This window comes from Macaca fascicularis, chromosome 11 (genome assembly GCF_037993035.2).
Source record: "Macaca fascicularis isolate 582-1 chromosome 11, T2T-MFA8v1.1".
In the NCBI taxonomy this organism is placed as follows: Eukaryota; Metazoa; Chordata; class Mammalia; order Primates; family Cercopithecidae; genus Macaca; species Macaca fascicularis.
Genome location: NC_088385.1, coordinates 10,810,615 through 10,835,164, shown reverse-complemented (window position 1 = coordinate 10,835,164; position 24,550 = coordinate 10,810,615). Strand labels below are relative to the sequence as shown.

General features: G+C 38.2%; 1 protein-coding gene across 5 annotated transcripts in view; it reads right to left on the bottom strand.

Moving 5' to 3' along the window:
* Nucleotides 1-24,260, bottom strand: part of CLEC1A (C-type lectin domain family 1 member A) — a 29,315-nt gene extending 5,055 nt beyond the window's left edge. The window contains exons 1-4 of one of the 5 annotated variants that reach the window (XM_045364686.3): nt 24,025-24,260; nt 14,647-14,745; nt 6,257-6,495; nt 530-681 (exon numbers count right to left, since the gene is read on the bottom strand). In XM_045364686.3, the coding sequence (XP_045220621.1) occupies nt 530-681; nt 6,257-6,488 (384 nt within the window). In that variant the 5' untranslated portion in view covers nt 6,489-6,495; nt 14,647-14,745; nt 24,025-24,260. The remainder of the gene's footprint in view (nt 1-529; nt 682-6,256; nt 6,496-14,646; nt 14,746-24,024) is intronic. The other 4 variants (XM_005570105.4, XM_074006243.1, XM_005570106.4 and 1 more) reach the window with 4 other exon arrangements.
* Nucleotides 24,261-24,550: the final 290 nt, after the last annotated feature.

Genomic DNA, 24,550 nt, shown 5'->3' with positions numbered 1-24,550 from the left:
TAATCATATTTTAATTGTGTACTTTAATTGCATGTACTAACTCAATATATGTCAATTTGTAGTTTTATTGTCACATTTGCCTTGACCAATCTATCCTAGACTGTAAACTTCTGGAAAGCAAGATATATATTTGCAGGTTATGGTAATAATTTAGTTAAATATTTTCCACTTAAAAGCTTTGCCACTTTTAAAATGGAAGAGCAGGCAGTACTATCTTCATGTTTCTGACATTGCGTCAATATTCTTCCTTTTCTACCCAAACCAAAACAGGAAAGAAGTTAGGACATTCTACCTTTGCTCCCTGAGAGGGGAGTTTGAAGTGATATTGCTTATCTTTCTAAGGGGTGTGTATTTCTGGAGAACACAACTCCTTCTAGCTACTTCAGGGGACCATTCAAAGCAATAGGAATAAGACTCAGGCCCTGATTGAAACGAGTGTGAAAAACCGTGGACCTATATTCTTGATCCTTAGAATCTTCTGGCTTAACTCTTTTAAGGCGTCTTTTTGAGAAAAGCCTCAGAATCTTACCAGATCTTCTTGTTTGTTTATCTTCAGCATGGTACAGTTCTCACTGAGGCAGAAATATTTACAGTCCTCCCAACTTTTGCCGTCTTTATAGAACTGGTAGCATTTGTCTCCATGCCACTTCCATTGGTCAGTACAAGGGCTGCACCTGTGCACTTGGAAAAAAGCCAAATTTATTGTTATTTTCTGTATGAGTCTGTCTTGCTCCTCTCTTGAAATTACATAATATTTGATGTCCTAAGAAAGAATTAACTCCTCTTCAATATTTAATTAATTGCCCAGGCAATGATAACTACAATGTTTACTGGATACCTACTAAATGCCAGGAATTGTAACTGGTCCTAAGTATGTTGTAGAAATTAAAACAGACACTAATTGCTTATGTGGAATCTAGTAATAAATCATTGGAACTTTCTTGCCACTTGCCTGTGAAATTCAGCACGTGAAGAGAATATTCAATTTTACAAAGCAGTTGAAATGTACAGAAACTCCAACCGCATTGTGTTTAGGAAATAAAGTTTCTATAATGTTCTCAAAATTATCTTACATAACAGTAAAATCAGTTTTAAAAAAGACAGTATATACCGATATGATGTGGAGTCTTTTTAAGGAAAAAAACACTGAAGCAAGCATGAAGTTAGAATGCTGAATCTCCATGTGTCGCAAATTAAATTGGGCATCCAGGCCAGAGAAGTATGGGTAGGGATCGCAAACATAGGATCCAAGCCCTGAGCACTATAGTTTTAACCCTATGTGGATACATGACCTTGGGTCATTTAGTTAGGAACCTAATCCAGTCTCTTGAGGGTTTGTAGTGGGATGAGAACTCAAGTCATAGCCATAACAATTTCTTTATTTTAAAAGCGACCTAGTTAACATGTTAAAATCTCAGTAGGTAATACACAGGTAGGTATTATATTATCATTTAATCTTCTTGTAAATTTGAAATATTTCATGAAGTAAAACAAAATTTAAATAAATAAATAACTTAGAAGGATATCTTTGTCATGTTATGAAAAACTTGCTGTGGAAGTCAATAGTTTTTGCACTCTCTCGGACAGGTCTGCTTGCGTCGGAATTCTACCAGGAGAAATGTAACAACCTGGAGAGACTCAAGCAAAAATGCAGGGAGCCTCAGACTTCCTAAAACACAGAACAAGAATGGGAATGACGCTTACCTAAAAGGATTATTGTAAAGATTAAATACGTAAAAACCAGAGTCCAGTTTGTGCAGAGACTTACGCATAAGAAGCATTTAATAAAGGTCAGTTTCAACTGTGGTCCCTGGTGTTATGAGAACTTAGATGGGTAATACGTGCTTGGAGTGCTGTGCTGAAAAAGATTATGAAGCAGCAACTGGACTCAGCAAGGAGAATCCTGGTTCATTCTGCTCTGGATTCAGTAAATAAAAACTATGTAACTGCAATTTTAGTACAGTGCATTAATACCTTATTCCCATCTCACGTACAATGTTTTCTTAAATACCTTTGATCTTCAGATACAAGTGACCCTCTATGTGCTCTATGTAAAAATAAGTCCCATACTTGCATGGGAATTAATAGAGAAATTTTCAATGAATGTTTAAGAGGAAGCAAGGGACAATTAGATCAAAAGGTGAGAGACTAAAGGACTGAGAGCCTTATGTGAAATAGGTAGTGATACGATGTAACTAAAGAGACAGAAATAGAGAAACCGCTTTACCTCCTTAACTTCAACTAACTAAATATTTAATATACTATTACTTAAACCATTGGAGGAGGAAAATGGAATACAGGTCAGAAGAAATTCATTTCTCTATGTATACATATAGATATAGGTATAGACCTAGATATAAATAGATATACATATACATACACCCTCCACTCCAGCCTGGACAACAGCGTGAGACCTTGTTTCCCCACCTCTCTGCTCCCCCTCAAAAATATATATTTTTAAAGAAGAAAATGCATATTTTTGGCCAGAAAAATGGGTGGACTGAAAATGACCTGTTCTCAAATGTTTTGTCCATGGCACATACACCTAAGAAAAATAAAATACCAACTAATTTCTAAACGGAACACGTACACTTTCTATGAACTCTCTTTACCTATAAATTACTATTTTTGTATATGATATAGTGCAACAAATGTTTACGGATATTTAGGATCAATAAACAACAATGGTCATATTAGCAAGGCCAAAAACCCCAGGAAGGGCATTCCATTTCATAAATACATGAAAATATGTCATCCTAAAAAAAAAGGCTAATCGTCTTTTTTTTCTTACAGTCCTTTCTCTCTCCATTTCCCCTTCATTTTTGCTGTGTTTTGGACAAAAGGAATGTAAGTCTGTTTACATGTCTGGCCCAGAATTTTTTCCTCATATATGTAGCTCCCCAAACAGCATTCCTGGTTTCCAATTTTCCCCTTGTAGCCAGAGAATTCTTCCTCCTTTCACTCGATCACATCTCTATGCTTCTAGCTGTTTTGCCCCCAAATTCTGGAGCTGTTTTTGAATCTTTCATTTCTCACACATCCATTTGTGTCCCATCATGCAAAATCATTTCCACAAACAATATCCTAGTTAGAAGAACCATCATATTTCTCCTGGATTTTAGTAATAGCCATCTCTTATCTCTCTGTTGCTATTCTTTCCTCTTCTAGTCTAATTTTAACATAATTGTAGATTAAGCCTTTAAAAACTTATGCCAGATCATGTATTTCCTCTGCTCAAGACCCCATAATTAATCCTCATCTGCTCAAAATAGCAGCCAAATCTCTCGCAAAGGCACCTAATGCTATCTATGATCTCTACCTAGCCTCCTGTTAGTCTCCCACTCCAACCACATGGGCTCCTTATTATTCCTTGAATATGCAGATACATTCATGTTTTAAGGCTCTTGTGTTTCCTGTTTTACCTATAAAGCTTGTTATTTATCTGTATTACACGGCTAACTCCCTCAACTTTTCAAGTCTTTGCTACCATATAATCATCTTAATTAAGGATTTATGACTGTTCTATTTAAAGTAGCAACAGACTACCCTTGAATTCCTTATCCCTCTTGCCTTGTTTGCCTTCATTTCTCATAGGATTGATTAATCTCTCATACATTATATTTAGGCTGGCTAATCATTATTGTATACCTGGGACCTAGAGTTTCCCAGAATCTGGGACTTTTAGTACTAAAATAGGGAACATTGGGGGAAAACTTGGAAATGCTGGTTGATACAGTTTGAACATCTGTCTCCTCCAAATCTCATATTGGAATTTGATCCCCAGTGTTGGAGGTGGGTCCTAATGGGAGGTGTCTCGGACAAGGGAGCAGATCCCTTATGAACAGCTTGGTGAGTTCTCGCTCTATTAGTCTCAGGAGAACTGATTGTTAAAAAGAGCCTGGCACATCCCTCCCCAGTCTCTTGCCTCCTGGACTCTTGTCCTGTTACCTGCTGCACTTTCCCCCATGTGTGAAAGCTGCCTGAGGCTCTCAGAAGAAGCAGATGCTGGCACCACGCTTCTTGTACAGCCTGCAGAATCATTAACCAAATAAAACTCTTTTCTGTATAAATTACCCAGGCTCGGGTACTCCTTTATAGCAACACAAACAGATAAAGACATGAGTCATCTTATTTTATGTTTTTCAATATACTTACTTCTACCACCCCACTAGAGTAAGTGGTCCATGACAGTAGACATCCTGTGTGTTTTGTCAGATATGCATCAGTAGGCATTCAGTAAATACTCCAACCATACTGGTAGTAGTGCTAACTAAATGGATAAATATCACTTCAGTGGGTGGATGGATGGATGGATAATGGGTAAGATGAGGGTAAGAAATAAAAAGTAGCAGATTAAAACTGAGAACTGACGTCTAACCAAAAGTATATAAGAATTTTATATGAGAAGAAACTTTAATATATTTGCATTTAGAGTTTATATTTAAATTAAATGACTTATTTGCATAGTTTCTCTTTTTATTTGTTTTTATATACCTAAATAAAAATTTGAAAGACCATTTGTGTTAGGAAAATCTCGGTTACCTTAAAAAAAAATATTTTTGGCCAGGTGCAGTGGCTCATGCCTGTAATCCCAGCACTTTGGGAGGCTGAGGGGGGCAGATCACTTGAGGCCAGAGTTCAAGACCAGCCTGGGCAACATGGAGAAACCCCATCTCTACTAAAAAAGGACAAAAATTAGCCAGATGTGGTGGTGCACGCCTGTAATCCCAGCTGCCCAGGAGGAGATATGAAAATCGCTTGAACCCAGGAGATGGAGGCTGCAGTGAGCCGAGATCACACCACTGCACTCCAGCCTAGGTGACAGAGTGAGACTCTGACTTTAAAAATAAATAATAAATAAGTAAATAAAAATAAAAATAATTTCTGAGATAGTGTCTTACTATGTTGCCTGGGCTGGTCTTGATCTCCTCAGGTCAATCTTCCAACCTCAGCCTGTCAAGTAGTGGATTATCTTTTTGAAGATATGGCAAATAACAAAGGAAAGTATGCACACTGGGCTTTGTTGGAAAATTCGTAAATAAGCGCCAGGTGGGGTGTTCACGCTTATAATCCCAGCACTTTGGGAGGCCGGGGCAGGGGGAACACCTGAGGTTGGGAGTTCAAGACCAGCCTGCCCAACACAGTGAAAACCTATCTCTACTAAAAATACAAAAAAAAAAAAAAAAAATTAGCTGGGTGTGGTGGTGCACACCTGTAGTCCCAGCTACTTAGGAGGCTGAGGCAGGAGAATTGCTTAAACCTGGGAGGAGGAAGTTGCAGCAGTGAGATCATGTCACTGCCTTCCAGCCTAGGCAACAGAATGAGACTCCATCTCCCCCCACCCAAAAAAAACAGAAAAAGAAAAATTAGTAAATAAGGACATTATGACCATTGAGGTCATTAGTCATGTAGGAAAGAATCACTTAGAGAAGTAAAACTGTGCCTATTAATATTTTTTCCTAGGTAGCCACGCAATCAGGATGTCCGTTTCAGGTGGGAAGTGGTGTGTGTATAGTAGATGAGGAGACTTTGCCCTCCTTCAGAGTTCCTAAAAAAGAAATAAAAAGTGGAAACCTGAACATGTATGCCATTTCCTAAGTAAGCATGATAAAGAGAGCAGAAGGGAGAGCTGACTTGAATAAAGTGGATTATCACAAAACTTGAAAAGAATAGAATAGGAATACACACACACTCACACTGAAACGATGCTCCTAGCCTTCTCCAGCAGTAAATTTATCAATGGTGGTTCACCTACCACTGGCACTGTCATTATCTGTGGTCCTTAATAAGCTACATATTTCTGATACCCAGCCAAGTTATCCTGAATTAAAATAACTTGAGTTTGATTCAGGTTATCTGCATTTTTGGACTAGTCCCTGTATGATTTTTAAGATTTGAGAACTACAGTTATGAGTTTACTTACTTCTTACTAGGAAAGAATTTGTAAGAACATCTGCTGAGGTAAATTGAGACATAACCCTGTATTTTCTTTACTTGTTGTCTTATTTTGGTTATTCATAGTTAATTGTTTGTATTGTTTTAAAATGTCTGCATTTGAAGAGTCCCTTGATGTATGGTATCACAGACACATGTGAATCACGGGATCCCAACAACTGATCATGATCTGGAAGCCCAAACCCTTTTTCAGTTTGCCAGACCTCTATTTAAATAATACTTGACTCTCACTTTCACCGGTGGGAAATCTATCTCTCCGTTGCCAGATAACATGGGGACAGAGTGACCAGGACACACTTACCTCCAGTTTTGTTATAGAGCTCACGACAGAGTTTTTCAGCCACATGCTGCAGACTTCCTGAAAGCTTTCTGTTCTGGACTTGAAGAGATTGCAACTCTCGGGATGTATTTCCTAATCTTTCTGCCATTTGAGAAATGGTGCCTTGACCAGTATTGGAGAGCTGGTAGTACTGAAAAACTAACCCAAATGACCAAGTCAGACTGGACAGCTTATTTCTATGTTTTATTTCCATTTTCTGCCTATGGGGAAAACAAACAGTATATTTTTTAGTATCTCAGGCTCTGAGATCTCATATTGCCTATATTCAAGTTTGGACTCTAGTACATATATGAAAAGTTGTATCACCTTGGGCAAATTAATTTCTTTAAGTCTGTCTAAAAATGTGAAGTCGTGGGGAGAAAATGGCAGCTAAGAGGGCTAAGGTGAAGCTCCCACTTGGACAACAGAACTGTGTGAGGAGACTCACACTGTGAACTTTTCCTCCAGGAACCACCTTAGGAACATACCAGGAAAACTGAAAGAATTCACAGATCCTTTGAAGGAAGCAACTCAATACTGAAAATTCTGTAAGACAGCCACAAATGTGTGAAGGGGGAAAAACCCACCTCTGAACGCACATCCCTACTGGGGAACCTGAAAATCTGGGTTACATGAGAAGGATTTAACCTTACCTGGAACAGAAATGGATATAGGGAGCCAAATATAAAATATATGCAAAACATAAAAGTAGAAGAGGCAGAAGGAAGAGTCCTGTAGGCACTCCCATTCTCCAGCTCAAGCCCAGGGAAGCCATCCCTGACTTTCTCTCACAGGGGTCCTTGGACAAGGCAGCCAGTGGAATTTAAAGAGGAGTCACAGGATGAAAGAAGCTTCCAAATGAATTTTGTAATAATTTCAACTGGATACGAATTTTCTTAAGCAGGATCCAGGGTGCAAAGAGGAACTGCTACAGATATCAGCACAGGAACTGTAACAGATGGTGTGAGAAGGTGGGGAGGGGCGTGGCCTGAAAGCCTGCTTGCTTTCTCAGTGGGAAGGGTTGTAGCCTAGGGCAAGATCACAGCCCCAGGCATGAGCTGCCAGGATATAAACTCCATGTTATTGGTGGGGCATGGGAGGAACAAGACTTGCCTCACCAGCTATGTGGGAGCTGGGTAAGGCCTATCACTGCCAGCTTTCTCCCACTTCCCTGGCGACCTGTATGACACAGCAGAGGCAGCCATAATACCCTGAGAAGCAACCCTCATGATCCACAGCATTCATGGCAAGCCCTGCCCAAAGAGAGTGTGAGCTCAGACCTGCCTAACCCTGACCCCATGTGATGTTTTTTCTCTACCCACCCTGGTACCCAAACACAAAAGACATAAACTCTTGGGAGCTGTATGGCCCCGCCCATCACCTGAGAAACCTGAATACTTACCCTGGCAAACTTAGAACAAGCTGTGAATCACAGGATCCCAACAACTGATCATGATCTGGAAGCCCAAACCCTTTTTCAGTTTGCCAGACCTCTAGTTAAATAATACTTGACTCTCACTTTCACTGGCGGGAAATCCATCTCTCTGTTGCCAGATAACATGGGGACAGAGTGACCAGGACAGGATGTAAATCCCCTGTCTACTACTGCAGTTGGTGCTCTCTTTAAAGCACCACCTCCTGGCTGGAGGCCAACCAACTCAAACCATTAGAGTAACTCAGGACAGAATAACCCTGCTCCAAGGAGGGAGAAGACAACAGCTAATTCCACTGCCTGCAACATCCTGGCTAACCAGAGGTCCTGAGTGTGTCCATCTGACAACTTCACTGCTAGCATAACCAGCATTCAAGACAACCAGCACACTAAACATATCTACAACCAAGGACTCTCACAGAGTCTACTTCACTTCCTTGCCAACTTCATCATAGCAGGTGCCCCACAGATGGGAGACCTGAAGATGGATCATATCACAGGACTCTGCAGACATTCCCCAGCACCAGCCTGGAACCTGGTAGCACCCACAGTGGCTAGACCCAGAAGAGAATAACAATAACTGCAGTCTGGCTCTAGGGAAGTCCTATTCCTAGAGGAAGGGGGAGAGCACAACATCAAGGGATCACCCCATGGGATGAAAGAATCTGAACAGCAGCCTGTGTGTTCCAGATCTTTTCACTGAAATACCCAATATACCCAAATGAGAAGGAAACAGAAAAGTAAGTCTGGTAATATGACAAAACAGGACTCTATAACACCACCAAAAGATAACACTAGCTCCCCAGCAATGGATCCAAACCAAGAAGAAATCTTCAAATTGCCAGATAAAGAATTCAGAAGGCTGATTATTAAGTTACTCAAGGAGATACCACAGAAAAATGAAAAACAACTTAAAGAAACTTATTTATGGTTTTCTTTCTTTCTTTTTGAGACAGAATCTCACTCTGCTGCCCAGGCTGGAATGCAGTAGTGTGATCTTGGCTCACTGCAACCTCCACCTCCCAGGTTCACTTGATTCTCCTGCCTCAGCCTCTCAAGTGGCTGGGATTAAAGGTGCCCACCACCATGCCTCTCTAATTTTTATGGTTTGTAGAAATGAGGTTTCACCATGTTGGCCAAGCTGGTCTTGAACTCCTGACCTCAGGTGATCTGCCCTCCTCAGCCTCCCAAAGTGCTGGGGTTACAGGCATGAGCCACCACATTTGGCCTAAACAAATTTTCAAAAACAATATAGGATGTGGATTTTAAAAATTATCCAGAGAAATAAATATCATAAAGAAAAGACTATCACAACTTCTGGAAATGAAAGACACACTTAGAGAAACACAAAATGCACTAGAAAGTTTCAACAATAGACTAGAACAAGAAGAGAGAACTTCAGAGCTTGAAGACAAGGCTTTTGAATTACCCCAATCTGACAAAGACAAAGATAATAGAAAAAAAAAAAATGAACAAAGTCTCCAAGTAAGTTGGAGCCATAGTAAATGGCCAAACCTAAGAATAATTGTTTCTGAGGAAGAAGAGAAATCTAGAAGTTTGGAAAACTTATTTGAGGGGATAAACCAGGAAAAAACCCTTGGTCTTCCTAGGGATCTAGACATTCAAACACTAGAAGCTCAGGATGTAAGGGTTCTCTGGCTGCGATATCTGTCACCCCATTGATTGCCAGTGTTCATTTGGCTGATCTGGCTGGCTAGGCATGTGTCCCCTTCCTCCCTCACTGCTCCAGGTGCATCCCTCCTGAATGCACATGGTCGAAGAGGATGACTATACCCGATAGAGGAGGACCAGTCTGGTCAAGGGTATACAAGTAGCTGCACTCTCCTGCTAGAACCTCCAAACAATCTCTCAAATACTAGAAGCTAAAAAAACACCTGGGAAATTCATTGCAAAAAGATTATCACCTAGGTAAATATTCATTATGTTATCTAAAGTCAAGATGAGGCCGGGCGTGGTGGCTCACGCCTGTAATCCCAGCACTTTGGGAGGCCGAGGTGGGCGGATCACAAGGTCAGGAGATGGAGACCATGGTGAAACCCCGTCTCTACTAAAAATAGAAAAAATTAGCCGGGCGCAGGGGCAGGCGCCTGTAGTCCCAGCTACTCGGGAGGCTGAGGCAGGAGAATGGCGTGAACCCGGGAGGCGGAGCTTGCAGTGAGCCGAGATTGCGCCACTGCACTCCAGCCTGGGCGACAGAGCGAGACTCCGTCTCAAAAAAAATAAATAAATAAATAAATAAAGTCAAGATGAAGGAAAGAATCTTAAAAGTTGTAAGACAAAAACATCAGGTAATCTATAATGAAAACTTATCAGATTAATAGCTTACATCATCAGAAACCCTAAAAGGCAGAAAGGATTGGGGTCCTATTTTGACCCTTCTCAAACAAAATATCATCAGCCAAGAATTTTGTATCCAGTGAAACTAAGATTCATAAATGAAAGAGAGATAATGTTTTTTTCAGAGAAACAAATGCTGTGAGAATTTGTAACTACCAAGACAGCACTACAAGAAATGCTAAAAGGAGTGCTAAGTCTTGAAACAGAATCTCAGAACCTCAAAATACACCAAAATAGAATCTCCTGAAAACATAAATCTCACAGGACCTATAAGACAATAACACACACACACACACACACACACACACAAAATAAAACAAGATATTCAGGCAAGAACTAGCATAATGAATAGAACAGTACTGCACATCTCAGTACTAACACCGAATGTAAATGACCTAAATGCTCCACTTAAAAGATAAAGAATGACAGAATGGATAAGATTTCACCAATCAAGTATCCGCTGTCTTCAAAAGACTCACCTAACACATAAGGACTCACATAAACTTAAGGTAAAGAAGTGGAAAAAGATATTCCATGCAAATGGAAAACAAAAATGAGCCAGAGTAACTATTCTTTTATCAGACAAAACAGACATTAAAGCAACAACAGGAAAAAATAAAATAAAATAAAATAAAACAAAGAGAGACATTATAGACATTATATAGTGATAAAAGGAATAATTCAACAGGAAAGTATCACAACCCTAAATATATATGCAGCTAACATTGGAGCTCCCAAATTTATAAAACAATTACTACTAGACCTAAAAAATGAGATAGACAGCAACACAATAATAAGTGGGGGACTCCAATACTCCACTGACAGCACTAGACAGGTCTTGAAGACACAAAGTCAACAATGAAGAACAAAGAAAGAAACAATGGACTTAAACTATATCCTAAGACAAATTGACTTAACAGATATTTACAAAACATTCCATCCAACAACTGCAGAGTATGCATTCTTTTCATCAGCACATGCAACATTCTCCAACAAAGGCCATATGATAGGCCACAAAACAAGTCTCCATAAATTTAAGAAAACTGAAATTATATCAAGTATTCTCTCAAAGCATAGTGAAATAAAATTGAAAATTAACAATACAAGGCACCCTGAAAACTACACACATACATGGAAATAAAATAATCTGATCTTGAATGATCTTTGGGTAAACAACAAAATCAAGATAGAAATTAAAAAATACTTTGAACAGAACGATAATATTGGTGACACAACTTATGAAAACCTCTAGCATACAGCAAAAGCGGTGCTAAGAGGAAAGTTCATAGCATTAAATGACTACATCAAAATGTCTGAAAAACCCCAAATAGACCATCTAAGGTCACACCTCAAGAAATCAGAGAAACACGAACAAACCAAACCCAAATCCAGTAGAAGAAAAGAAGTATCAAGGATCAGAGCAGAACTAAATGATATTGAAATGAAAAAAAAAAAAAATAAATACATACAAAAGATAAATGAAACAAAAAACTGGTTCTTTGAAAAGATAAATAAAATCCATAGAGCAGGCCGGGCGCGGTGGCTCAAGCCTGTAATTCCAGCACTTTGGGAGGCCGAGACGGGCGGATCACGAGGTCAGGAGATCGAGACCATCCTGGCTAACACAGTGAAACCTCGTATCTACTAAAAAATAGAAAAAACTAGTCGGGCGAGGTGGCGGGCGCCTGTAGTCCCAGCTACTCGGGAGGCTGAGGCAGGAGAATGGCGTAAACCCGGGAGGCGGAGCTTGCAGTGAGCCGAGATCGCCCACTGCACTTCAGCACTCCAGCCTGGGCGACAGAGCGAGACTCCGTCTCAAAAAAAAAAAAAAAACAAAAACAAAAAAAAAAAATCCATAGAGCATTAGCAAGGTTAATCAAGAAAAGGAGAGAAGATCCAAATAACCTCAATTACAAATGAAATGAGAGATATTCCAACTGATGCCACACAAATACAAAAGATCACTCAAAGCTACTATAAACAAAGTCCAGAGGGGATAGACAAATTCCTGGAAATATACAACCCTCCTAGATTAAACCAGGAATAAATAGAAACTATGAACAGAACAGTAAGAAGTAGTGAAAATGAAACAGTAAGAAAAACACTGCCAACAAATAAAAGTCTATACACAAATGGATTCACAGCTGAATTCCATCAGACATTCAAAGAAGAATTGGTACAAATATTACTGAAACTATTCCCAAAAATAGAAAAAGAGAATCTTCCCTAAATCATTCTATGAAGCCAGTATCACAGTAATACCAAAATCAGGAAAGCACAGAACAAAAAAGAAACTAGAGACCAATATCCCTGATGAACACTGATGCAAAAATCGTCAACAAAAGACTAGCTAATTGAGGGCCTGGTACGGTGGCTCATGCCTGTAATCCCAGGACTTTGGGAGACTGAGGCAGGTGGATCACCTGAGGTCGGGAGTTCGAGACCAGCCTAACCAACATGGAGAAACCCTGTCTCTACTAAAAGCACAAAATTAGCCAGGCGTGGTGGTGGGTGCCTGTAATCCCAGCTACTCGGGAGGCTGAGGCAGGAAAATCACTTGAACCCAGGAGGCGAAGGTTGCACTGAGCCGAGATTGTGCCACTGCACTCCAGCCTGGGCAACAGTGTTAAGACTCCATCTCAAAAAAAAAAAAAAAAAAAAAAAAAAAAAAAAAAAGACTAGCTAACTGAATCCGACAGCACATCAAAAAGATAATACCCCATGATAAAGTGGGTTTTATCCCAGGGATGCAGGGATGGTTTAACATACACAAGTCAATAAATATGACACATTACATAAACAGAATTAAAAACAAAAATCATATGATCATCTCAATAGATGCAGAAAAAGCATTTGAAAAAATCCAGCATTCCTTTATGATTAAAACATTCAGCAAAATTGGCATATAAAGGACATACCTCAATGTTATATATATATACACACACATATATAACATTTTAATATATGTATTATATATATTTATATATAAAATATATATATTTTTTGGATGGAGTCTATATATATATATATAATATCTATATATATAGATAGATAGATATTTTTAGATGGAGTCTCACTCTGTCACCCAGGCTGGAGTGCAGTGCAGTGGTGTGATCTTGGCTCACTGCAATCTCCGCCTCCTGGGTTCAAGTGATTCTCGTTCCTTGGCCTCCTGAGTAGTTGGGATTATAGGTGCCCACCACCACGCTAAATTTTATATTTTCAGTAGAGACGAGGTTTCACCATGTTGGCCAGGCTGGTCTCCAACTCTGACCTCAAGCGATTCGCCTGCCTTAGCCTCCCAAAGTGCTGGAATTACAGGTATGAGCCACCATTCCTGGCCTAAAAAAATGTATAATTTAAATAATTTATCTATATCTATTTATAAATACATAAATAGAAATGTGGAGTTATAATATTAGTTCCCAACTTCAAGAATAAATTCTCAACCTATATTTATTGCTTGATAAATCTTTTTATGTATACTCTCAAATGTTACTCAACATAAAACCACCGATCTGTTTATATGTTGGTTATTATATTGAGTATTGACAATATACCATATATTGTTACTTATTCAGTTATTGAAATAGTGTTATTATTTTTTCCATGATTTTATAGTTTGCAATTAGGATCATTGAGAACAAGTAAATTCCTAATGTCATTTTACTAGAAATTTTCAACATTCAGATTTGAAATTCAGGTCTCTACATCTAAGTATAGAAATCTCTCATGAATCATGAGAGTTCCTCTGTATTTCCAAGAATAATGGTGGTTGCAAAATAATAGTTATATCACAATGAAATAAAACTTTGGGGATCAAAGGGGGCAATAAGAAATTATTTGTAATTTTGAAATATAAGATACAAACAAAAGTCTTAAAATTCCTGTAAAATCCAGTTTTTGACATTAAAATCTGCTCTTCTATATAACATTTTTCTTTGAATAACCTTCTTCAGCTGTTTAGGAAACATTGCTGTGGGGACTTCACCTACTGAGGCAAATTCATCCACTTTCTTTTTTAAGGTTTTTAACTTGTTTTTACTAGTTTGAAATTTAAATATTTTTAGATATGCATTTTTCCAATTTGATTTTCACAAGTTTTTATAAAATGACTGTATAACTTCCTGGCCTTTAAAATATACGATGATGAAGGAGTTTACCTACTCTCCTTGTATTGACGGTATGCGCGGCCCTGTGGGTAGTATACTCTGCACTAGCCCACCGAACCCTGTATTCTCAGAGTCAAAACCTCTGATACCCTAGTCTTTCGTGGAATGGGAGAGGGCTGAAGCATGCATTTATTTAAAATAAATGATATTTTTAGACAGTGACATATAAACAACCAGACAAAACCCTTCTTATCTCAAACAGAATGTTTAATTCTAGTTGGCAACTGATTGTCATATTTTAATTCTTCTTCCATTATTCACCATTTAAATAGCTACATTTAAGAAAAGATACACTGAGTTTTCCAAAGGCTAAAGAATTAAAGCTTAAAAAACAAATCCATGACAAGTGTTTCTCATCCTAGACAAACCTTGGAACCAGGATCCTCCCCCAGGTCAGAGCGCAGACTTACACAAAAGCCCCAGGACTGCCAGCCCTATCAGCAGCACCAAGCACAAAGTCAGCAGGGTCAGGGCCACTGGTCGCCACGTTGAAGAGGGAGCCCTGTGCTCTGCAGGGAACAGAAGAGAAAGCAGGGTTTGGCTTTTTCTTCCTCTTGCATCTAAGTCAATAACAGGTAAAGGAGAGGAGTTGATTCTGCACGGGAACAAATTATGCTGGACAACAGTAACGGGGGCTGGATAACTTGGTTTCTGTCCTCAGAAACATCATCATAAGGCTCAGTGCAAGCCTCACTTATCACAGCTAGATTTTCTCACAAACCCCACCCATTTGTATCCACCTCTCAAGTCTTACTTTGCACTGAAGCACACTATGCATTATCTTTATGTGGTTGGTTGTACAACCTTCTGCTTGTCAAAATTCTAATTATGAAAGACTGTCATGAAAATGTCTGAGAATCTCTGAACCTTACCAAGGGACAACTTTTTACATAATCAGGGGAAGATGAAATTAATTTGCTGTTACTTTTGAAAAACATCCCCCTCCCCCCAAGTTCCGTATATGCTTTTTCTAAAGGGCAAATTGCATGTTAGTAATGGGAAGTAATAATTTTACTGTTTTTCTGTGGAATTGCTTCATTGAAAGTCCCTCTTTTGTAAGGATATTGTTTGTTCATTCATTTGATTTATATTTTTTCAAAAATAGATTATAAAGAAATAGGATCATCAATTTCTGAAAGATGAATCTAAACTATTTTTGCAACAGTTAAATAATTTTTAAAACTGTGGCAAACATGCTTTCCTTGCCCTCCATTCTCGTAAGTTTGACTAGTAATTGCAGAGATTTTACTGTAAGTCATGGGTAGACCCTTCACCTAGTGAGATCACCTAGCTGAGTCTGAATGACCTAATGTATCTGACAGGGAAGATTTTTCACTCAGGTGCAGCTAGCATCTAGCATTGTGATAAAAATGAACAAAGAGAGAGTGAAATCCTCAAAGAAACTCTCATCTCTTTGTAGCCCGTTAGTTCTACTTCACTGAGAATTCAAGTCACGTTCTGAAACAGAAAGATTAAAGAGTTCAGAGGGGCTTTTTGAAAGAAAATTCTTTTCCTTCTAGCAAGGTCCTATACATAAAACATTCCAGGTACAGAGATTTTCCAGGCTGGAGTGCAGTGGCGTGATCTCGGCTCACTGCAACCTCCACCTCCCAGGCTCAAGCAATCCTCCCACCTCAGCTCCTGAGTAGCTGGAACTACAGGCACGTGCCACCACGCCTGGCTAATTTTTTTTTTCTATATTTTTGTTGGAGATGAGGTTTCACCATGTTGCCAAGGCTGCAGGCTGTTCTCTAACTCCTGAGCTCAAGTGATCCTCTTACGACACCTCCCAAAATGCTGGGATTACAGGCATGAGCTACCACGTACAGAGATTTATATGAAACATTATTTCCAAATGGGGAATGATAACTAGTAAAGAATATAGAAATAGACAATATGATTACTGTCCTCTGGAACTTACAATCTAGTAGGGAAAATAAGTTAAAGTCTCAGAGTAGACATACTGATGTATTTTTAAATGTGAATCTTATTTCTTAGCAATCATCTCCTTTATAAATAGCTCTCATTACATTTAGAATAAAATCCGAATCACTTTTCACAGATTGCTCCTTTAAAAAAAAAAAGAAAATGGCAATTTTATTATGCTACTTCCCTACTTAAAAACTTCAAAAGCTTTATTGCACTTAAAATTAAATCCTACATTAGTCTTATTGAGACCTTCCTTAGCTCTTTCATCCCTTTCTGAACTATTTTCCTCTCATTCACATGTACTACTCACAATGGCCTTCCGTTTAATCCTTGATCTGATCAAGCTCGACCCTAAGTACCTTGTATCAGCCCCATTTCTGCCTCTGCATTAATTTCAGTTTCAATGGCACATCCTTGGAGGAGGTCCATGAGTCCATCTCTAGCATATCACTCACCCTGTACTAGGTAATATTTTCATGACTTTTGTTTCTTTTTGCCTGTCTCCTTTCTCTCCATTTAACATTCCATTAAAACAATGATCTTGTCTATCTTGTCCACCAGTGTATTTCCACTACTGAAAGTAGTGCCTGGGACATAAGGGCTGAGTAAATCTTTGACAGTTTAAATAACTGAAAAATGAAATTATAAAAAATTAATATGACTTAAACTAAGTTTTAAAGAGATAAGTGGGTTCTCCAAAGTTAAGCTTACAGGGTTTTCGTTTGTTTGTTTGTTTGTTTGTTTTTCTGTAGTCCATTGACTTCTCAGCAACATCTATGTCAGCAGAAAACAGGCTCAGCTAAATATATCTCCCAGCCATGGTGGTTTCTATACACTGACTTTTGTGAGATTATATCATGAACAAATCTAAGGGAGATTTGCCTCCTCCTGTTTCCTTCAGTTAACTGAGCTATGTGATTTAGTCTTGGTTTTTCTGCAAAAGGATGGTTTTCTCATGGTATCGACTATAAAAGTATTTCAGATCAGCAGAACATAAAAAAAAAAAAAAGATTAGAGGCAGAATATAGTTTGGGTGAATCATCCTCTCCAAAACCCTGTATTTGTAAACTTCCATACAGTCCAAGAAAGTTAATCATATGGATGTTTCTAGATTCCACAGTTAAAAGTGCTTATGTGAGCCCATCACTATGGTGATTTTATTTTTCCACATACCTCTTATTACCATTAAATATATTGTATATCTTTGTTATTTCATTTAGCTTATATCTGTCTTACTCCAGGAAAAATTAAGCTCTTTCTTGGAAAATATCTATTTAGCCATTATTGTAACCCAGTTCCTAGTGCAGTAGTTGAAATAAGCTCAATTAAATTTAAATAAATGAATGAATAGGTCCATTATATACAAATATCTGTGTTATATGCCTACCTACCCCTACTCAAACATAGTTACATTAATACACATCTCAAAGTCATAATAATTTTTAAAATCCTGTTACTTCTTATAATTAATATTTGGCTGAAATTAAAAATAAGAGGTAAAGGAGAAGAAGAACTATGACAGTCAACTAACTTATTTATCTCTTTATAAATCTGTTTTCCGCCAGGCATGGTGGCTTAGGCCTGTAATCTCATCACTTCGGAATCCTCCCAACTGAAGCAGGAGGATTGCTTTGGGCCAGGAGTTCGAGACCAGCCTGAGCAACATAGTGAGATCCCATCTCTACAAAAGATAGCAACATAGTGAGACCCCATCCCCATCTCTAGAAAAGTTTTTAAAATTCATCAGCCATGTTGGCACACACCTGTAGTCACAGCTACTCAGAAGGCTGAGGTGGGAGGATTGCTTGAGCCAGGGAGGTCAAGGCTGCAGTGAGTCGTGATCGTGCCACTCTACTCCAGCCTGGGTGACAGAGCAAGATCTTCTCTCAAAAGTAGTGATGAAATGAAATGAAATGAAACGAAATGAAATGAAATGAAATAAATCTGCTTTCCCTTGCATAATATCGAGGACATGGGAAGTGTTGTTTTTCTGCCCAAAGGACCAAAAAGAGTGAACTTAAATTCCTTCTGTGAAGTGATGGCCTGGACTTTAGAAATTAGAACATCTTTCAATGATAACTATATTCATGAAAAGAAAAAAAATACAGGATCCTTCCTAAGATTGCCTCTAGGTCGGAAAAAATAAAAGAAATATAATAGGCTTTAAAAGGTTTTTAAAAATCTCTTCTAAGAAATCCTCTTTCTCTGATCAAATTTTCCCATTTTGAAATTTTTCTTCTCTCTTCCCATCTCCATCTTGCTCTCTCACTTTCTCTCTCTCTTTTTCAATATTCTCCATCCAATCATTCTATGTAAAGACATGGAGAAACACAATCCTGGGTAGTTCATCTTCCAGGAAACCAAGCTCCCATGACGGAAAGTCCATGAAGTTGAAAGTTTCACTTTTTCTTTTTCTTTGATGCTATTTTTCCTTCTAGATGTTTTTCTTCTAACTATGAGTCTAATGTTTCTCAGTTTTATTCCAAGTGCTCCTAATCATACTGAAGTCTCTCTCCAGGGATCACCCTCACCCTAACCCGAGAAAGATTTTCACAAAAATAAGATGCCTGGGAGGTCGCTTGAGTTTGGCCTGGCTTTATTGTGGTTTTATTTTTTGGAAGAGAACCCCTTTGCTCTCTCCTGAGGCATACTTAGAAAGGGGTGTGGATAGGCCAAGGAATGATATAAACATCCCTAAGAATAATAAGATATATATAGAAAAAAAAACCTTTCCTGTATCCTCTTAGTATAACCATAGTATAAAAGGCCTTTGTGCTAGGGTCAAATTTTGGATACCAATTACTGTGTAATTATATGAAACTTTGTGGGTGGAGAGTTGTCAAACTGAACCAGTTACCCTTCATCAGGCATCAGAGAGAGAAAATTTTGTTTTCCACCCAAGAAACTAAGCTGACATTACCATATACAGTCTATTAGTATACATATGAATGCAAAAGGTCTTAAAAGCTGGAGGAGACACCGAGAGTTTAAATAATGTGCACATTACAAACTAGTTGCAGAGCTAGGATTAAATCATTATGCTTAACGCTATACTTTGCACACTTTCCTGTGAGCCAGTCAGGAGTCACGGAGACATGGGGGCAAAACTGGTGGCAATGTACACAATATTTCAGAAAGCACTTTTTGATCCCTTTGTATTTTGAAATGTAAATGTCTCTGTTTCCTTAATCCTCACATGTAGTGCATGGGAAACCTCATAGGAGTCTGAGTTCATGGGTTGAGTCTGCTTTTCTGTGTTCATGTAAATGCAGGTTTCTTTTCTCATATGAATCTATTTCAAATATTGCTATTTTCATACTCTCTAAATGAAAATGTGTGTTATCCTTCCTATTATTTGAAAAAAGTATATATCTAAGAACATACAAGCTATTTCTAGAATATCATTGAGGTTCCAATTCACAGTATTTAGAAACTTAATTATATTTTTCCTCTTCAGTAAAATTTAGGTGATGCAATTTTATATCTCCATCAACAGATACTATTTACTGAAATAAAATTCAAAAACAATATTACCATTCATGATAATTTCTCAAATTTCTTGAGTTACTAATATGAATGTTCTCATCTAGCCTCACAAACAACCCCTATAAGGTAGATATTATTATCTCATTTTACAGGTAGGGAACTGAGGCCTAGCGGGTTTAGACAGCTTATTCAGGAACACACAGCTACTATTAGTAATAGTTACTAATGAACTATTAGTAACTCCCCAGGATTGTGTTTCTTCATGTCTTTATATAGAATGATTGAATGGAGAATATTGAAAAACAGAGAGAAAGAAATAGTTACTAATAGTAACTGTAAGTGTGTTCTAGATACACTTTATTTCATTGGAAGCAACCTTTGCAAAAATTCAATTACCAAGGAGTCACTGAAGTTGCCTAAGTTTGCACAACTGGTAAGTAACAGAGCTACCCAAGCAGATGGATTCCAGAGCTGGACATTTTCAGTCATCTTCCTATCCTCCCAACACATCTCAGATCAATATTTGTACATGGCAGTGCATCTGGAATCATAGAACGACAGCAGCTTGCAACTTTTCACTTCTACATTACGAAATATCCACTCTACCAGCAAGATGAATTTTGAAAGCAAAATTTAATCACACTTCCTCTCTTCCATAGGAAGAAATATTTCCCAAGGCTCATTCTGTCCTAGTCAGTTTCTTAGTGTGCTGTATCAGGCTCCTCCTAATAGGATCTCATTATACTCGTTAGCCTCATGGGTCCAGATCATGTCACTTCCTCCGGGAACTTGTAAAACTAAACTCAATCAGTAACTCATTCATTCCTATATTGCTTCTGTGGCCTCCAACACTGATTTAACAGCACTAAATGACATTTACTACAACTATTGATTTAGAGCATTCCTTCCACTTCTCTAAGTACCTGAAAAACAGGTTCCTCTAGTACATGCCATAATGTCTTGTCATGAGTAGGTTTGATTTAAAAAGTTCTTGAATCAGTTAACAGTGATTTATGTCATGACTGTGATGAGAGATTTATGCTGTAATTGAGGAAATAAAACTAAGACACTGGGAAATGCAATAGTACTGTAATTAAGGCGAACAAGGGTAAAGAGGAACTTGAATTTATTATTAAATTTTTTTAAATTATTTAACCAAAGTAATTGTTCATTTTATTATGTAACCATCAGTTCCTTTTTAAACTACTGCTATCAAAACTAAATATTTTCTTCCTTTTTGATAAACTGTTAAATACTCATTTTTAGTCTTCCTTTTACTTAAACTCTCTGCAGTATTTGTTATTTGCTGTTTTTAACACTCACAGTCATCATCACTGACTTTTCCAATACTCTTGAATTTATTGTCTCTTCCATTATTCTGATTTTCCATTACTCTTGACTTTATTGTCTCTTGATGCCCTTGAGGTCTCTCTCCCAGATTCCTGCTTCTACCACTCTCTGCTGTTCATCCCTAGTAGCTCCTTTTGGAATCTTTCATTCTTCTTGCTCCTCAGGTCCTGATATTCCCTCAGATTTTCTCCTTGACACTCTATTCTTCTGTTCATTCATCTTTTCATTTTACATTCCCTCCCTCAGTGATCTCACACACTCCCATACATTTTAGTTACTATCCATTTATTTTACTTAATGACTTAGGTACCTCATCTACTTTATTTATTTATTTAATTACTATGCCAGTAATTCCCACAAATATGTGTAGCCTAACCCACATCCTGCATATACAGGTGTCTTTGGACAGCTCCAAATGCATGTCCCTCCTTCTACAGACCCCTTAAACTCAAACTCAATTCATCACCTTTCCTGTCCCTTCTATAGTTTCTGTCTCAGTTAAACAGCAGTATCATCCACATTACATCAGACAGAACCTAGTCAACCTACCACCGAGGTCCCTTTCCTTGTCTCCTCACATGTAACCAATCACTGATTATCTAAACTCCATCGCCTCGACATCTTTCATATCTGATTCTTTTTCCTCGTTTTTGCTATACTGCCTCAGTTCAGGTTCTTTTACTCTTGTACCCGACTAGTGAAAAAATTTGGTATCGGCACATCCAGTTTCATATACTTTCAACCTATCCTTTCCATTGCATCCTGGAAGGTCTTCCCCAAATGCAAAATTCTGTTTCTCCCTATCTAAATCCTGCATTGACCTCATTTTAAATATTGAATAGAATTAAAATAGAGCAGCATGCCCGAAAATCCCTCCTTAACTTGCCAGACTTACCCCCTTGCCAAGTTTCCCTCCTCCAACTCTACACCTATGCCATACATATTGCTTATAGTTCTCTAAAAATACAAAGCTACTGAAAACCTTCATGACTTTCCCTTCATATGTTTCTCTGTCTGTAGTGTTCCCCAGCCTCTCAAACATCCTCACTCCTGATTCCACATTATGTGGAAGATCTTAAAATTAACTCCATTCCACAGTCGCTCCTCCTGTTAAGCCTTTCCTAAGCTCCTCTACTTAATTAGGTAGACATAACCAAGCTCTCGGCTGTACTGTACATGCTTCTGCCATAACACCTTATTATACTTATTCCTCAGTTGAGAATTGTATTAGACTTTCAATTTCCTTATGAACAGGGACCATATCACATTGGACATTATATCCTCAGTACTAGGATAACATGACCCCAAACATAAGTTTGTGAAAAATATATGAGCTTGTTGTCTTTCATTTTCACTATCTTAATTGTTTGGCATTTTTACTATCTTGTTTGTCATTTGTAAACACAAACATAGTTGTTATGTCAATTGTTATTGACAAAAGTCTAGAAATTAAATGAATGTGATTTGTATTAATTCTAAAAAATAAAAGTTGCCAGCTCTTAATGGTGTCACATCAGTATGTTGAATCTGAATCCTCCACACTGCCAAAAATTTCTGAGTGATTTCTGCTGTTATTTTTATCAGCGAAGGTATATCAGATATGTTTATCTAAGAAATAATTATACTTCTATGATGGCATTCCCCTGAATGTTTGTATTACCATAAAAAGATGAAAACAAGATCTCATATATGTTGCGTAAGATAACTATTTCCAGATGATTTCCTCCAACACAATTCTTTGTAATCTCTACTCCCACTGTTTCAATTTCCATTTCTTACAGAGAAGCTCCCAGATGTTGCAGCTAGTGTTTTATCTTGCTCCACGTCCCTCTCCACCCTTCAACCGCAGCAGAACTTATTTGTACATGCTGTTCCTGATTATGCTGATCACTAATCTTTGAGAGGCTTCTGGCTCCAGTCAAAGGTGGAAAATGAAGTTATATACAAGCTACTCAAAACCACAGCCCTACAAATGGACTCTTCCTAAGATTTTTGGAGGAAAACACTTCGTATCCTATTACACATATCCTGTGGCTACAGAAGCTGACATCCCTACTTTGTCACTTAGCTTCATTTCAAAGAGGTTGGAAATCCCCAGTGTCCCTTAACAGCTTACTGGGTAGTTTAGTTTAAAAACAACAACAACAAAAAAAGAGCCATATTAGTAGGTCTCAGGTGGAGAGTCATTTAATAAATAGAAAGTGAATGGAGGGTTTAGTAGGAGAAAGGAAGGAAAACTAAAAGTTATTCGATAAAGAAATAAGGAACAGGATCTTTTTAAAAAATATTTTAAATGTATATCCAAATTTACAAAGGCGAAGAAAACGATGATATAATCAGAGGGAAAGGACATATTAAAATACAGGCACTGAATGAAAGCTAAAATGTGGGATTCCTTTCAACATTTCATTTCTTGAGAATTCCTCAAGTGTTCCTTTCAGCAATTTTGTGTCAGTCTACATCAGTTCAGACAGACACTCAAATATTTTACATAATTTATCATTCTCAGTACTCACAACCACCTTGTAAAGGAAGTTTTATTACTTCTATTTAATATTAATTCAAATTAACATGAATTAATATACTTAAAGCATTTAAAACACTGCCAGCACATAATGAGCCCTTTATACATGTTTGTGGCCATTAATATTTTATAAATAAAGAGTGTGATGCTACCAGGATACTTAAATAACTCATCCAAGGTTACACAGAAGGAAAGTGGCATACCTGGGTTAGGACCTAGAACCTAGTCCTGTGTATATTACCATGTGAGTCCTTTTCACTAGAACTGAAGTCATATTTTAGCTTTAGATTGGCTGAGTGGCCCAGGAAATAAAATCCTTCTCTAACTGTGTGAATTATGGAACTGAATAGAACTGGAAAAAAAAAATCACTACTATGTCACAGGAATTGGAAATAAAGTTATAAGATAGAAGTTAAATGTACAAATTTCTAGGAGGGATAGCTCATCTCACACATTTCACAAGGGCTCTGGTCTATCTGGACTCCAGGAGACAGGGTACCTGTGCGCCGGGGCTCTGGACGTCGAGCTGTGGCAGAGGCTTGAGAATGCAGGCTCATGGTGGTGTCTCCATCATCATCCAGCACGTCCCTCGTGCTGCTGTACTTGGGCTGCATCTGGATTCCTACAGCGGTGAGAGTGAAATATGGTGGGATTGCCCTGGGCCGCCTGGCTACTGTGAGCTCGTTCAGGAAGCAAGGCACTGAAAGGCATTCCTAATGTTCTTTCCCAGCAAGTAGCAGGGGAAGTCTCTGGCTGCAGTTCCTGACTGGACAGGCCCAGCCCCTCTGCTGTGAGCTTGTACTCTGAATGCCAAATCAATCAGGCTGAGGGGAAACAGCATGTGTTTTCGGTTTAGGCAGTCTCTGTCTCAACAGTTATCAAAAAGTTGGCCTTTCTCAGGTCTTTTTTGTTTACCTGTTTGCATTTCTCATGTAACTTCAGTGTAAAGAAGGCAAGAACTTACAATAGCATGGTGTAGCCCTGTGGTTCCTTCAGAGCATGCGGAATAATAATAACTTGGAAGG